The following is a 12,921-nucleotide window of genomic DNA, read 5'->3' as shown; positions in this document are numbered from 1 at the left end:
GCTTTTCCAGGCTAAAGAGCCCCAGGGCTCTCAGCCTGTCATCGTAGGGTCTGCTTCCCTGACCTCTGATCATGCGCGTGGCTCTTCTCTGGACTCTCTCAAGCAGAGTTGGTACCTCTCATACTAAGCTGACCCCAGTCTTGCCCCTTGAGCACTAAGTTCATACAATCATAGAAAGTTAGGGTTGGAAGGGAACTCAGGAGGTCATCTGGTCCAATTCCCTGCTCAAAGCAGGACCATCCTCAACTAGATCATCCCAACCAAAGCTTTGTATAGCCAGGTCTTAAAAACTTCCAATGATGGAGACTCCACAACCTCTCTGGGTAACCTGTTCCAGTGTTTTACTGTCCTCCTAGTGAGAAAATTCTTCCTAATATCTACCCTAAGCTTCCCTTACTGCAACTTGAGACTGTTGCTCCTTGTTCTGTCATCACTGAGAACAGTCCAGCTCCATCCTCTTTCAAATCCCCCTTGAGGTAGTTGAAGGCTGCTATTAAATCCCAACTGTTTCCTCTTCTCAGGACTAAATAAGCCTAGTTCTTTCAGTCTTTTCTCATAAGTCATGTCCCCCAGCCTCCTCACCATTTCTGTCGTCCTCTGCGCTTTGACCCTTTCCAGTTTGTCCACATCCTTTCTGTAGTGGGGGGCCCAAAACTGAACACAGTACTCTAGATGTGGCCTCACCAGTGCTGAATAAAGGGGAATAATCACTTCTCGTGACCTGCTGGTGACACTCCTACCAATGCAGCCCAGGATGCCATTAGCCTTCTTGGCAACAAGGGCACTGTTGGCTCATATTCAGCTTACTGTCCACTGTAACCCCCAGGTCCTTTTCTATAGAGTTGCTGCCAGCCAGTTGGTCCCAAGCCAGTATTGGTGCATGGGATTGTTCTGTCCTAAGTGCAGGACTTTGCACTTGTCCTTTTTGAACCTCATGCAATTTCTTTTGGCCCAATCCTCCAATTCGTCTAGGTCACTCTGAATCCTAGCCCTACGGTCAAGCATATCTACTATTCCCTCTAGCTTGGTATCTTCTGCAGACTTGCTGAGGGTGCACTCTATGTCATCTTCCAGGTCATTGATGAAGTTATTGAACAAAACCAACCCCTTGACTGACCCCTGGGGCAGTGCACTTGATACCAGCTGCCACCTAGACATCAAGCCATTGATTACTACCCTCTGACCTCAGTGCTTTAGCCAGTTTTCTATCCACCTTAAAGTCCATTCATCCATTCTGTACTTCCTTAGCTTGCTTGCAAAGCTATGGCCTGCTTGGTGCCTCAGGGCACCTGTTACCTTAGGGGTGGGCAATTATTTTGGGTGGAGGGCCGCTTACTGAGTTTGGCAAACCATTGAGGGCCACATGACAGGCAGCCAGGGGCAAATATACTAATTTTCTAAGTTTTTTTTAGGGGGCCTACGGGCCAGATAGAATGGCCTGGCGGGCCACAGCCAGCCCGTGGGCCACATTTTGCCCACCCCTGCATTACCTTATGGGCTATACTTGTGGCGTCTGGCCTCCCCTGTAGCTGTGCCTGTGCCTCGCAGATATTACTTTATGTTCATTTAGAGCCCCCCCACCCCAAACCTGAATGCAGCTGCTGGCTCTCAGGCCTAGAAACTATGTCCAGGCCTAGCCTTCCTGGAGTCGTCCCTTTATTCTGGCTGTGCCCCTCAACCCAGGGCCACTGCCCTGGACTTTAGCTCCTGTGTCTCATCCCTGTCTCACACTCGTACTCTGGGTGGCCAGACTGGGCCCCTGGCCCTACCCGCATTCTTGCTTTAGACCAGTTTTCAGCCCTCTGGGTCCTTGATGCCAGTGTGGGTTGCTCTCATTGTATCAACCTTCAGCCCTCTGGGTCTCTGACCCTGGCTAAGCTGTCTATTGCAGAGTGCCCCATCAGGCACCCCTCCATACCTCCTCCCCATAGTGACAACTCAGTCCTCTAGTCTCCAGCTTAAATGCAACATAAACACAAGCAAGCCATTTTACAATTTAGAAGTCTCTCTGCTCTGGGTTAATGTCCCCACAAGCCATACCTCCATTGCAGCCCTTTCATTCTGGCTCACTTAGTTGTCTGGCGAGCTGCTTCCTACAGCCCTTCTCTCTCAGGAACTCCTCTCTGTGTAGCATACAGGACCAGACTGCTTGCTTGAGCCTAGGCACTGAGTTTATGTGCCCCAGAGCCCCATCCCTTCCTGTCACATGGCTCCCTAGCCACACACAGGGGTTTCCACTTGGGCTTGATAACCAGCCTGCCGTCCTCTACTGTAGCAGTAAGCTGCTCTCCTCTCTTAAAAGTGACAAGGGCCTGGGTCTCCTGTTACATGTTTGTTTTCCACAGTCAGCAAGGAACTGATGAGCCGTTTGCTTTGTTTCTGCTTCTGCTCTGTTGCAATCATGTACAAGTATCTCTGGTTGAACTCTTTAGAAAGGAACTGAACCCTACAGCCCGAATGTTCAGATCTGGGTGCTTAAAACAAGGCTCCTACATAAAAGGGAATCTGGTATGCCCTGCTTTATATTTTAGTAACACCCACAACTGCTACTTGGATTTCATTGTGCTAGATACAGGACAAGGCTGGAATTGAAGATGAACCCAGAAAGAAGAGAAGACCAGATGAGCAAAGGAAAATATGTAACCCACAATCAGGTGGTCAGAAGTGTGGAACATAGCACGTTACAGCATTGCCTGAGGCCAGTCCTCACATAACGAGCCCCCATCATCTCCTCAGCCCAAGTGCAGCAGCTATCATTGTTGATCACCATTGCTCACCCTGAGCAGCTTCTTCACAATGATTGTAAATCTGAATACCCACTGCTTCCTTTTGTCACTGCTATTCAAAAAGCCCCACACATGTCTTAGGAATAGGGAGCAGGTCAGCCAAAAGCAAGATAAGAAGGCTGCATAACAGAACTGGACTGCCAATCTTCAAGAGCTAGTTTCAGGGGATCAATAGCATCCAATACGTTAGAGAGTTCCAGATTGTCCCATTCTTCTCTCCTACCCTTTCCTTGAGGCTCACAGCCTGCTTATGCATCTTCTGTTTCTCCGATATGCTTGGCTAAGTAGAAAAACCTGTCACAAAGGCATGCATTCATCCAGTACTTCCAAGGATCTTCTGGCTGTCCCTTGTGCAGTACTCATTCTATGCTTCCCAAGTACTTTGTTGTAATCACAACCTTGGATAAATGGTTTTGAGAAAAGCATCTCTAGCTGAGGGTCATACTTGTCCTAGCTGGACAACTATGCTCTTGCATGTTAATTGCCCTCACCATTTGCACTGTCTGGGACCCAGATTGGTTTTGGTCTCCATTAAAAACGATAGACTTGGACCACAACTGCAGTTCTTTCAGCTTAAATTGGTTTATTCGGTGTATCAAATATTGACTTATTGAAATATTAAAGGCAGTGAAAACTGGAAGAATGGGTGAAAATGTATGAGAGTTCAATATTGTTGTTTGACCAATGCTAAAATATCTAAACCCACAAAATCAGAATAAATATGAATTAATGAAACACTTGTACATTACTTTAAAAATACATTTTTTCCTGAATGAGAACAGGTTGTATTGCTATACCTTTTGCAAATAGGAACAAAGAGATGACACAGAATTAGCCAATCTTGTTAGGAAGGTGTGTTTTTCTAAGTTGAAATACTCTAAAAGTGAGGGTTAGGAATCTTCTGAATAAATCCTAGGTTATTAGTGGTGTATAATTTAGCTTAATGTAAACAGACATCTGTACTGAATGTACAGTTGTTCTTTCATTTGTTGCCAGATTATTCTGTGCCTCATTCTATAACCTTTAGTCATGTTCTGTAGCACTTATCCCCACAAATAATCCCTTTGCTTCAAATTAAATGTCAAATTCATTTTCCTGAGAGCTGCTGGTTGCTCAGCACTTTTGGAAATCAAGCCATAGTTTAACTTTAGAGCAGTAGTTTCTAACCTTTTTTAGACTCAAGGCACCTATGGATAAATTCCAGGTATAATCTCTTAGTTTTCACCTGTTGTTTTTTACTACAGAAAAATATTAGAGATATTATTCTGTTATGTAGAATTCAGAAAATCACAACAGGTTAGAATGTTTTTAACAGTATGAATTCCTGTTTGAAATCTCTGGATTTATCTTATGAATTGTGTTTGCACACCTAACAGTGTTAGTATTGCCTGACACCCCTCCATACCCCTAAAAGGATCTCAAGGCACCCCAAGGTGCTGTGGCACCTTGGTTGATAATCATTAATTTAAAAAGATTTAGGATCACAACAGTAGATATCCATCTTTAAAATATGACTGTCTCTGTGTCATATGTATAAGTATATATGATATGTGTTGTCTATGCTATATTATATATACATATTTTCATTTCCACTTTTAAAAGTCAACATCAACTATTTTTGACTCCTCAACCTCATATTCAAATAGTTACAATAGTGTGCTGTATACTTTAGTTAGCTGATGTTTATGCTTTGATTACAAAGAGTACAAGCAACAATCCTTTTACTTGCATTAATAATGCAGCATCTAATTCTTTCTATGACTTTAATGTAACAAAAGCCTTATCTCATTTAAATCAGCATTTATGCTAAAAGAAATGGCACTAGTAAAGCAAATTCCAAGGTAAAAGTCAGCAACTTGAATTTTGAAATTCCTTTAAGGATTTAAAACTTCACTAGAGAAAAGTCTTGCTGCTGTTCAAAGCTCAACACACAGTGATTATCCCCAGACTGGCTAACAGCATAATCAAGTTCAGAGAAAAGTGAGTTATTAAAAATATTTAGAGAATGGCGACCAGGATGGGGTATTATCAGCATATAGCAACTTGAGGTCCAAATTCTGAACCAAATGGGAGTTGTGTACTCATGAGACCCAGGCCAATGCTTTTAGTGGTTTACTAATTTTTTTTCCAAAATAGGTTTTGGATCATTCCCAAATCATTTGCAAATGTCCATTGAACTTGCCAAATTGTTTCAGCAGGGGAAAAAAAATGGAGGCTTGTTCACAGAACTGGTGGAGAATAAAGTGGTGTCCCTCTCCTATCCAACCACTCAACTTGCTTGTCTGAGATGTAGGGGCCCCAGGTTCAAGAAGGCCTCTTCCTTCTTTGGCGAGTTGAATCCTCGTCTTAAACCTTATGAGACAATTATCTAATCTACCAGCTGTCAGATCACTTGTTAACCTTCAAGGCAGCAACACATTTTTGCTAAATGCTTTCTTTCAGGTTCAGAGACGGATGACCATTAAGTCTCTCCTGAAGGCACTTTTAAGCATGCCGTCCCACTATCGCTGCCTGTGTGTGAGCCACCTCATCGGTTGGACAGCCTTCCTGTCCAACATGCTTTTCTTCACTGATTTCATGGGGCAGGTAAAATATGTAACATTCCCCTTCCAGCACCAGCCCCCAGGAAATAGTCCTTTGAGATGACTGGTTTATATATTTGCTTAAGGAGTGACAATGCCAGAGTGAATAACACCTAGACTGGCTGAATGAATTTTGTCTAGAAAAGAGATGAATGCCCTCAGGGCCTCATTATAGAACTGAGCTGGTGACTAGTAGGGGAAAAAAATACCTTCCTGCCTTTGAACACTAAGCTCTGCTGACAAAGTGTAATGCTGATTTTTAAATGTCACCTGGAAGGACATCCGTTTCCATGTAAGTGTTTAGAACAAAGCTCAGAGATCTCTTGCAAATCCCTCAGATATATGCTTTGGCCTTGGAGCTATTCAGTGAAGAGCAGGTGTCCTAATTAAAGTCTTAGTGAGGCGGTTTTAGTTCCTCTTGCTGAAAGAGGCTTCATCGCAGGGCACTGGACCAGTTGTCCACACACTTTTCATTTAGAACAGTGCTGTCCAACTTCATGCAGCTGGAGAGGACTTAATTTGTGTCCCCTGGGTTTCTACACAATGATCCGGCAGCAGCACCTGGGGTCTTTGGAGTTTCCCACCCTCCTATATCTTCCTTTTTCTGGCCCTGCCCCCTTAACAAATTCAGGGCATCTGTGTGGTGTGGTGCAGTGGGAGAACCCATGGCCAAGGACCTGAGGGTGGGAGCCAGGGCTCCTGTGCATGGAGTGCAGTGTGCAGCTTTAGGGGTGGGGAGGCCATGGCTTTGCTGCCTGGATCACACCAGCATTATGGCCCCACTGGTGTAGCCTTCCCATTGTGCTGACCCCAGTGGTGCAGCCTGCATGATATGTGGCCCGCACTGATGCAGCAGGTGGCTCCCAGTGGTGTGGCCCATGTGGCATGCAGCCTCTAGCCGCTTAGCAGTTGAACAGCCCTGATTTAGGAGATGGAAACTCAGCAACATAACTTTCCTAGGGTAGTGTAACACTGCTCTCACCATTCAGCTCAACTCTCTGTCTTTAATTATCAGATTTTCCCTGCCCTGTAGTCTAGTCTGTGCTGCAGTGTCTCCTCTGGAGAAATGACCTCAGCTGTCTGCCACCCATGAGTCCTTTCCTTCAGGATACCCAGTGATCAGAGCCATGGCTCCCCAGGCCCTACCCAATTGGCTTTCTTTTCTTCTTGCCTCCCTGGCCCTGGCTACTTCTCATTCTTCAGGTTCCTACTTGCCTCCAGCCAAATCCCCTTCTCTCAGTTATCCCAGCACTTTGTGCTTAGCAGCCCATTTTTTTCTGGCCCTCAACCCTTTTATAGGACTCCTAGGTGAGAGGGAGATGGTGTTTCTGACCATGTGTACATGTGAATGAATGGGAGAGTGGGAGAATAAATCAGAGAAGGAGTCTTAGAAAAAGTGGATGGAAGGGTGATGGTGGAGGTGAGCGCAAGCAGAGTCTGAAAGAGGATGAATAACTGTAGGCCAGGGGGTGGGTGGAGCAGGGCAAAGGGGAAGGAGCAGGTGGGGCAAGAGGGGAAGAATAAGCGTAAGAACCAAGGCACCCAAGCAGCAGAATTAGGGAAAGGAAAATAAAACAAAGGTAGAGAGATGAAACAGTCTAGAGGAAGGGGATGGGGAGAAAGTAAGGTGGGATTTGGAGACCCAGAGGAGTGAGGAAAACAGGGGAAGAGGAGAAACGGGAGAGAGACTTGGTGAGACATGAGATGGACAGACAGAACCAGGAGAGGACACAGTAGGACACTGCAAGGGGAGATGAGATGAAGGGAGAAAGAAGAAAAGGAAAATAAATAGAAAGTGGAAGTGGGAAGGAAGAGAAGGAAAGAAAGGAAGTGTATGCTAATACACAGCCAAAAGGGATCTCAGCCTTGTGTAGGGGCTCCTTTGGGTGGCCAGTGCAATATAAACACAGAGCTTTGTTATCTTCCATGTCCCTTGTGGTATATTTCAGATTGTATACCACGGTGATCCTTATGCACCTCACAACTCCACAGCTTACCTGACCTATGAAAGAGGAGTAGAGATTGGATGCTGGGGCATGTGCATCAATGCAGTTTCATCATCACTCTATTCCTGTAAGTACCTGGGCACTGCACTTTTAGAATCAGCTCCTTCCTTCCTGTGGTTCTGGAAAAAACAAAGCCATCCATGAGCCTTTCTGGTTAAAAATTTCCAGGAATGTTATGTGCTTATTATTGATAGAAAGTTATAAAGGGCACCAGTATTTGTGCTGATTTCCACACACTGAAGTGGGATTCTTCTGGAAGCAAGGTTCAATTCTACATGCAATATAGCCTCCAAATTTGAGAATTATCCTGATGGTGAATGTTGGGTTAAAGCACTGCAGGAAATTCCAAAGTATTATTTCCCTTGCCAGTTCTGTCACCGTAGTCCTTCTAATAGCCTCTCCCCACTTGATGTCCTCACAAAACCACTTCAACGCAGTACCCTGTAAAATCCTGCAGATGAGCTAATCCAGGTCCCCAAACTGCTTGCTAGCCCCTCGCCTGGTGATGATAAGGAAAAAAATTGTTTACACCACTCAAGAATGCATTTATTCTCCAGGCAAACAAGTAAATAGGACTGGGGGGGGGGGGGGTCACTGATGAGTTATAAAAGAAGGGCAGGGGGGGGGGGGGGTCAAAGTTAGGCATCTAATAGGATGGCCTTTGTGGATCTTTGTGAAAATCTTGTGGATTTTCCCATTGGCTAATAGTTATAGCTATATGGGTGCATCTACACATGCATTTAATGTGATACAGGCTGACTGCACAGTCAAATACTGTGAAGTCAGCCTGTATCACATTACATTTGCTTCCAACAGGGTGCACATGTAGTATTTTACTGTGCAGTAAGCATTCCCTGGGAACATGTCTACATTTCCATCCTGTTGGAAGCAAATTTAATGTGATGCTCTAATTAATGTGATGTAAATGCTTTAGTGTGATGTAAAATACTGTGCGGTAAGCCTTCCCTGGGAGCTTGTCTACATGTGCACCCTGTTGGAAGCAAATCTGCTCTCAACAGGAACAGCCAGGACAGGGCTGCACCTGCTCTGCTCAACCCCACTGCAGCAGCCAAGGGGAGCTCCAGGTTCCCCCAGGATTCTAGCTTGGGGGGTGGCAGGAGGCACAGTAGCTGGTCCTGATGCGCGTGGGGTGAGGAGAGCTTTGCCGGCTGCAGCAGCACATGTCACCTGGCCCTGTGCACATCCGGAGGGGTCCTGAAGTGCACAGGCCAGGCGACAGCTGCACCTGGCACAGCTCTCCCAGCCCTATGCACATTGGACACAGCTGCCAGGGAGCCCTGTACCCATCAGGGCTTCCCTGCCCAGCCTGGGGCTTGCACACAGCTGCCTCACAAGTGGGACAGCTGCTGGTGAGTCCCCTGCTGAGCCAGGAAGCAGAGAGCTCCCCAGTCCCAGTGCTGCTCAGCTCCTGGTTCCTGGAGGGAACCTGGACCTGAGCAGCACCAGGACTGGGGAAAGAGAACTTCCTCATGCCCTGTGGTCCCTGCTGGTGTGGCTGACTGGGAGCAAATTTGCTCTTGATCAGCATCTACACAAGTGGTACTGTGCAGTAACTAATGTGCAGTTAATCTACTACCTCTGTCTACTACTTGTAATCTACTACCTGCAGTAAAGCATCTCATGTAGACATGTCTGATGTGAAGTACTCGCTTCAATTCAACAGGAGCATACAGAAGTGGTGTCAAATACCCCTACTAAATCTGGCCATTCTACATGGGGAGTTCTTCCTGAATAGCTATTTCAGAATAGGAGCGTGCACTTCAGAAGTCAATTACAAATGGCTAGGCTGCTGGAAACACTTGCCTTACCTTTATTTGAATTATGTACCCAGGTTATACAAGATCTTTGTATTTAGAGTTGAAACTTTCATCTCATCAAAGAGAATCTCTTATAAATGAATTTTCAAAAGAAATATATTGGGATTTTAAGTCTCAGAAGCCTTTTTTCCTTTCTTTTCATAGATCTGCAGAAAGCCCTGCTGCCTTACATCAGATTAAAAGGACTTTATTTCATTGGATACCTGCTTTTTGGACTAGGCACTGGGTTCATTGGACTGTTTCCCCGAGTGCATTCTACTCTGGCTCTGTGCTCCCTCTTTGGTGTCATGTCCAGCACACTGTACACTGTGCCATTCAATCTCATTGCAGAATATCACAGGGAGGAAGAGGTATGTCTCATATCAAAGAACAGAAGGAATCAGTATTTGTTTTGTTCTATTCACTTTAGAAAAAAATGATCTAAGTGGGGAAAGGGATTTAATTGTAAGTTCAAATTATTTATGGTAACACAGGTATTAGGAAGTGAAATTTCTCCAGGGAGACCTTTAAGAGTTGAATAAATAATACTAACAATACAAAGTAATTGCAGTTATATGGCACATTTTAATTTAAGCATCTTAAAACCCTTTAGAAATATAAATTACATTTCTTGCCCACTTGCAAGTCAGGAAAGAACTGGATCCATTTACCTCTCGGGAAACTGGCAAAAAGACTAAAGGCCTGTTCTGCAGTGATCCCAGCAAGCCCCACTGTTAGCACAGGGAAGACATCATAGAAAATGAGGTTTGGAAGGGATGTCAGGAGGTCATCTAGTCCAACTCCCTGCTCAAAACAGGACCATCCCCAACTAGATCATCTGAGGCAAGGCTTTGTCTAGCCGGGTCTTAAAAACCTCCAATGATGGAGACTCCACAGCTTCTGTGGGTAACCTGTCCCAGTCCTTTACTGCCCTCCTTGTGATTAAGGTTTTCCTAATATCTAAACAAAATTTCTCTTGCTGCAGCTTGAGACCATTGCTGCTTCTGTCATCTGCCACCCCTGGGACCAATTTAGCTCCATCCTTTTTGGAACCACCCTTCAGGTAACTGAAGGCTGCTATTAAATCTCCTCTCAGTCTCCTCCAAACTAAATATGCCCAGTTCCCTCAGCCTCTCCTTGCTGAGGGTGCAATCCTTGGAAGTCATGTGCCCTAGCCCCCTAACCATTTTTGTGGACCTCCACTGGACTCTCTCCAATTTGTCCACATCCTTTCTGTAGTGGGGGCCCCAAACTGAACACAGATGTGGCCTCATCATCACCGAATAGAGAGGAATAATCACTTCCCTCAGTCTGCTCGCAACACTCATACTAATGCAGCCCAGTATGCTATTAGCCTTATTTGCAACAAGGGCACACTGTTTGCTCATATTCAGCTTATTGGCCATTGTAACTCCCAGGTCCTTTTCTGCAATGCTGCTGCTTCACCAGTCGGTCCCCAGCCTGTACCAGTGCATGGGATTGTTCCATCCTAAGTGCTGGACTTTGCACTTCTCCTTGAACCTCATAATATTGAACCTCATAATATTTCTTTTGGTCCAGTCCTCCAATTTGTTGAGGTCTCTCTGAATCCTAGCCCTACCCTTCAGTGTATCTACTACTATCTGCAGCTTGGTGTCATCTGTAGCCTTGCTGAGGGTGCAGTCCATCCTATCTTCCAGGTCAACGATGAAGATTTTGAACAAAACCAGCCCCAGGACTGATCCCTGGGGTACTCCACTTGATACCAGTTGCCAACTAGACATTGAGCTATTGATTACTACTCTCTGAGCCCGATGATCCAGCCAGTTTTCTGACCACCTTACAGTCCATTCATCCAACCCATACTTCGTTAACTTGCTTGCAAGAAAGTTGTGGGAGACCGTATCAAAAGCCTTGCTAAAGTCAAGGTATATCATGTCCACTGCTTTCCCTGCATCCACAGAGCCAGTCATCTCATCACAGAAGTCAGTCAGGTTGGTCAGGCATGCCTTGCTCTGAGTGAATCCATGCTGACTGTTCCTAATCACCTTCTTCCCCTCCAAGTGCTAAGAAATGAATTCCTTGAGGACCTGCTCCACATCCTTCAACAAAGATCTTCTTGGAGGAGTGGAGCCACATCAGGCATGTGTACACAAGCAATACATTCCAGCCAGTCCAGGGCTGGGATATCCCAAACCTGGAAACACGTTAGTGATGATGCTCTAGGAAATCCCTTTGTGGCTGCACTTGAGATCTGGAGTACTTGATCAGGAGGTGGGGATGACCCTAGAGCATCTTTGGGTTTGGAATGTTCCTTTGAGAGCAGATGGGTATTTGAGAGCATCCCAAGAGCATCCTAGCCTCCACAGGATATGCCTATAGTCAAGGCATATAGTCAGTTGGAGATACAACCTAGGTGCTATGGTACTATCCTGTGTTTTAACCACTAGACTAAATTGGTAAGAGACCACTGGACTAGACTGAAAGCATTCATAATTTAGTCCTGCTCTGAGCAAGACAGTTGTTTATCCTCATGTGTCTTTTGGAACAAGCTGTGATACGTGTTTGGACTGCACCTAAAGCACTAGCACTCTGATTGCTGATTTGTGCTGTAGGCACCGTTACCATATGAAACATAATAATATATATATATAGTATATATGTTATATACAGTATATAGTGTGTATATATAGTGTCAATAATATATATGCACTATAATGCTAACTCTGTATTTGCATTATATAATATATAGTATGAATCTTATGGATTCATATGGTAGCAGTGCTTAAAGCTCCACTCAGCAATCAGTTCTTTTTTGTAATCTATCTCAGCACACACCCCTAGGTTACCAAGAGCAAGTTTGATGATTAAACCCCATCTTGTGTAAATCTGTGAAGTTCTATTAGCTTCAGTGGTGCTGGACCAATTTATACAAGCAGATCTGCCCCAAGTGCCTAAAATATGATAAGCAAATTTTGGTAGTTGATGGAATAATGTTGTAGCTGTGGTGGTTCAGGAAATATGTGAGAAGCAAGGATTCGTGTGGGTGATACTGGACGAAGAGCATGGCTGGGATAGGCTTAGACAAGCTTTTTAGTGCACTGTAATAACCTGAAGAACAATGAGTTGCATTCAAAAGCCTAAGTCTGTGAGCAGATGGTGACATGCTTTACAGAAAGGTACAAGACAGAAGGGTACAACATTCTCACAAGCAAGCTAAGAAAGTCTGGGTTGGATAAATGCCCTGTAAGGTGGATAGAAAACTGGCCAGATAGGAGAAAGCCCAGTGATGGTCAACAAAATGGTGAGGAGGCTGGGACACATGCCTTACGAGGAGAGGCTGAGGGAACTGGTCTTTTTTAATCTGGAGAAGAGAAGACTGTGGGGAGATGTAATAGCTGAAGGGTGGTTACAAAGAGAGTAGAGCTGGACTGTTCTCAGTGGTGGTAGATGACAGAACAAGGAGCACTGGTCTCAAGTTGCAGCAAGGGAAGTTTAGGTTGGATATTAGGAAAAATATTCTCACTAGATGGATAGGAAAACACTGGAACAAGTTACCCAGAGAGGTTGTGGAGCCTCCATCTGTGGAAGGTTTTAAGCCCTGGCTAGACAAAGCTTGTGCTGGGATGAACTAGTTGGGGATGGTCCTGCTTTGAGCAGGGGGTTCAACTACATGATCTCCTGAGGTCTCTTCCAACCCTCATTTTTTATGATGCCTGACATGCATTTACATCTCTTCTGACAATGTGCC

At 45.0% G+C, this 12,921-nt stretch overlaps 1 protein-coding gene across 2 annotated transcripts in view; it reads left to right on the top strand.

Moving 5' to 3' along the window:
• Positions 1-12,921, top strand: part of SLC45A2 (solute carrier family 45 member 2) — a 27,649-nt gene that overhangs the window by 11,870 nt on the left and 2,858 nt on the right. For both annotated transcript variants that reach the window (XR_003092936.1, XM_006019120.3), the window contains exons 4-6: positions 5,229-5,372; positions 7,318-7,441; positions 9,357-9,562. Coding sequence is in view for 1 of the 2 variants with exons in the window: in XM_006019120.3 (XP_006019182.1) it covers positions 5,229-5,372; positions 7,318-7,441; positions 9,357-9,562 (474 nt within the window). In the remaining variant the exon portion in view is untranslated. The remainder of the gene's footprint in view (positions 1-5,228; positions 5,373-7,317; positions 7,442-9,356; positions 9,563-12,921) is intronic.

Source organism: Alligator sinensis, unplaced genomic scaffold (genome assembly GCF_000455745.1).
Source record: "Alligator sinensis unplaced genomic scaffold, ASM45574v1 scaffold347_1, whole genome shotgun sequence".
Classification (NCBI taxonomy): Eukaryota; Metazoa; Chordata; order Crocodylia; family Alligatoridae; genus Alligator; species Alligator sinensis.
Note: the sequence above shows the minus strand (reverse complement) of the source record. Positions and strands in the feature narration are given on the sequence as shown.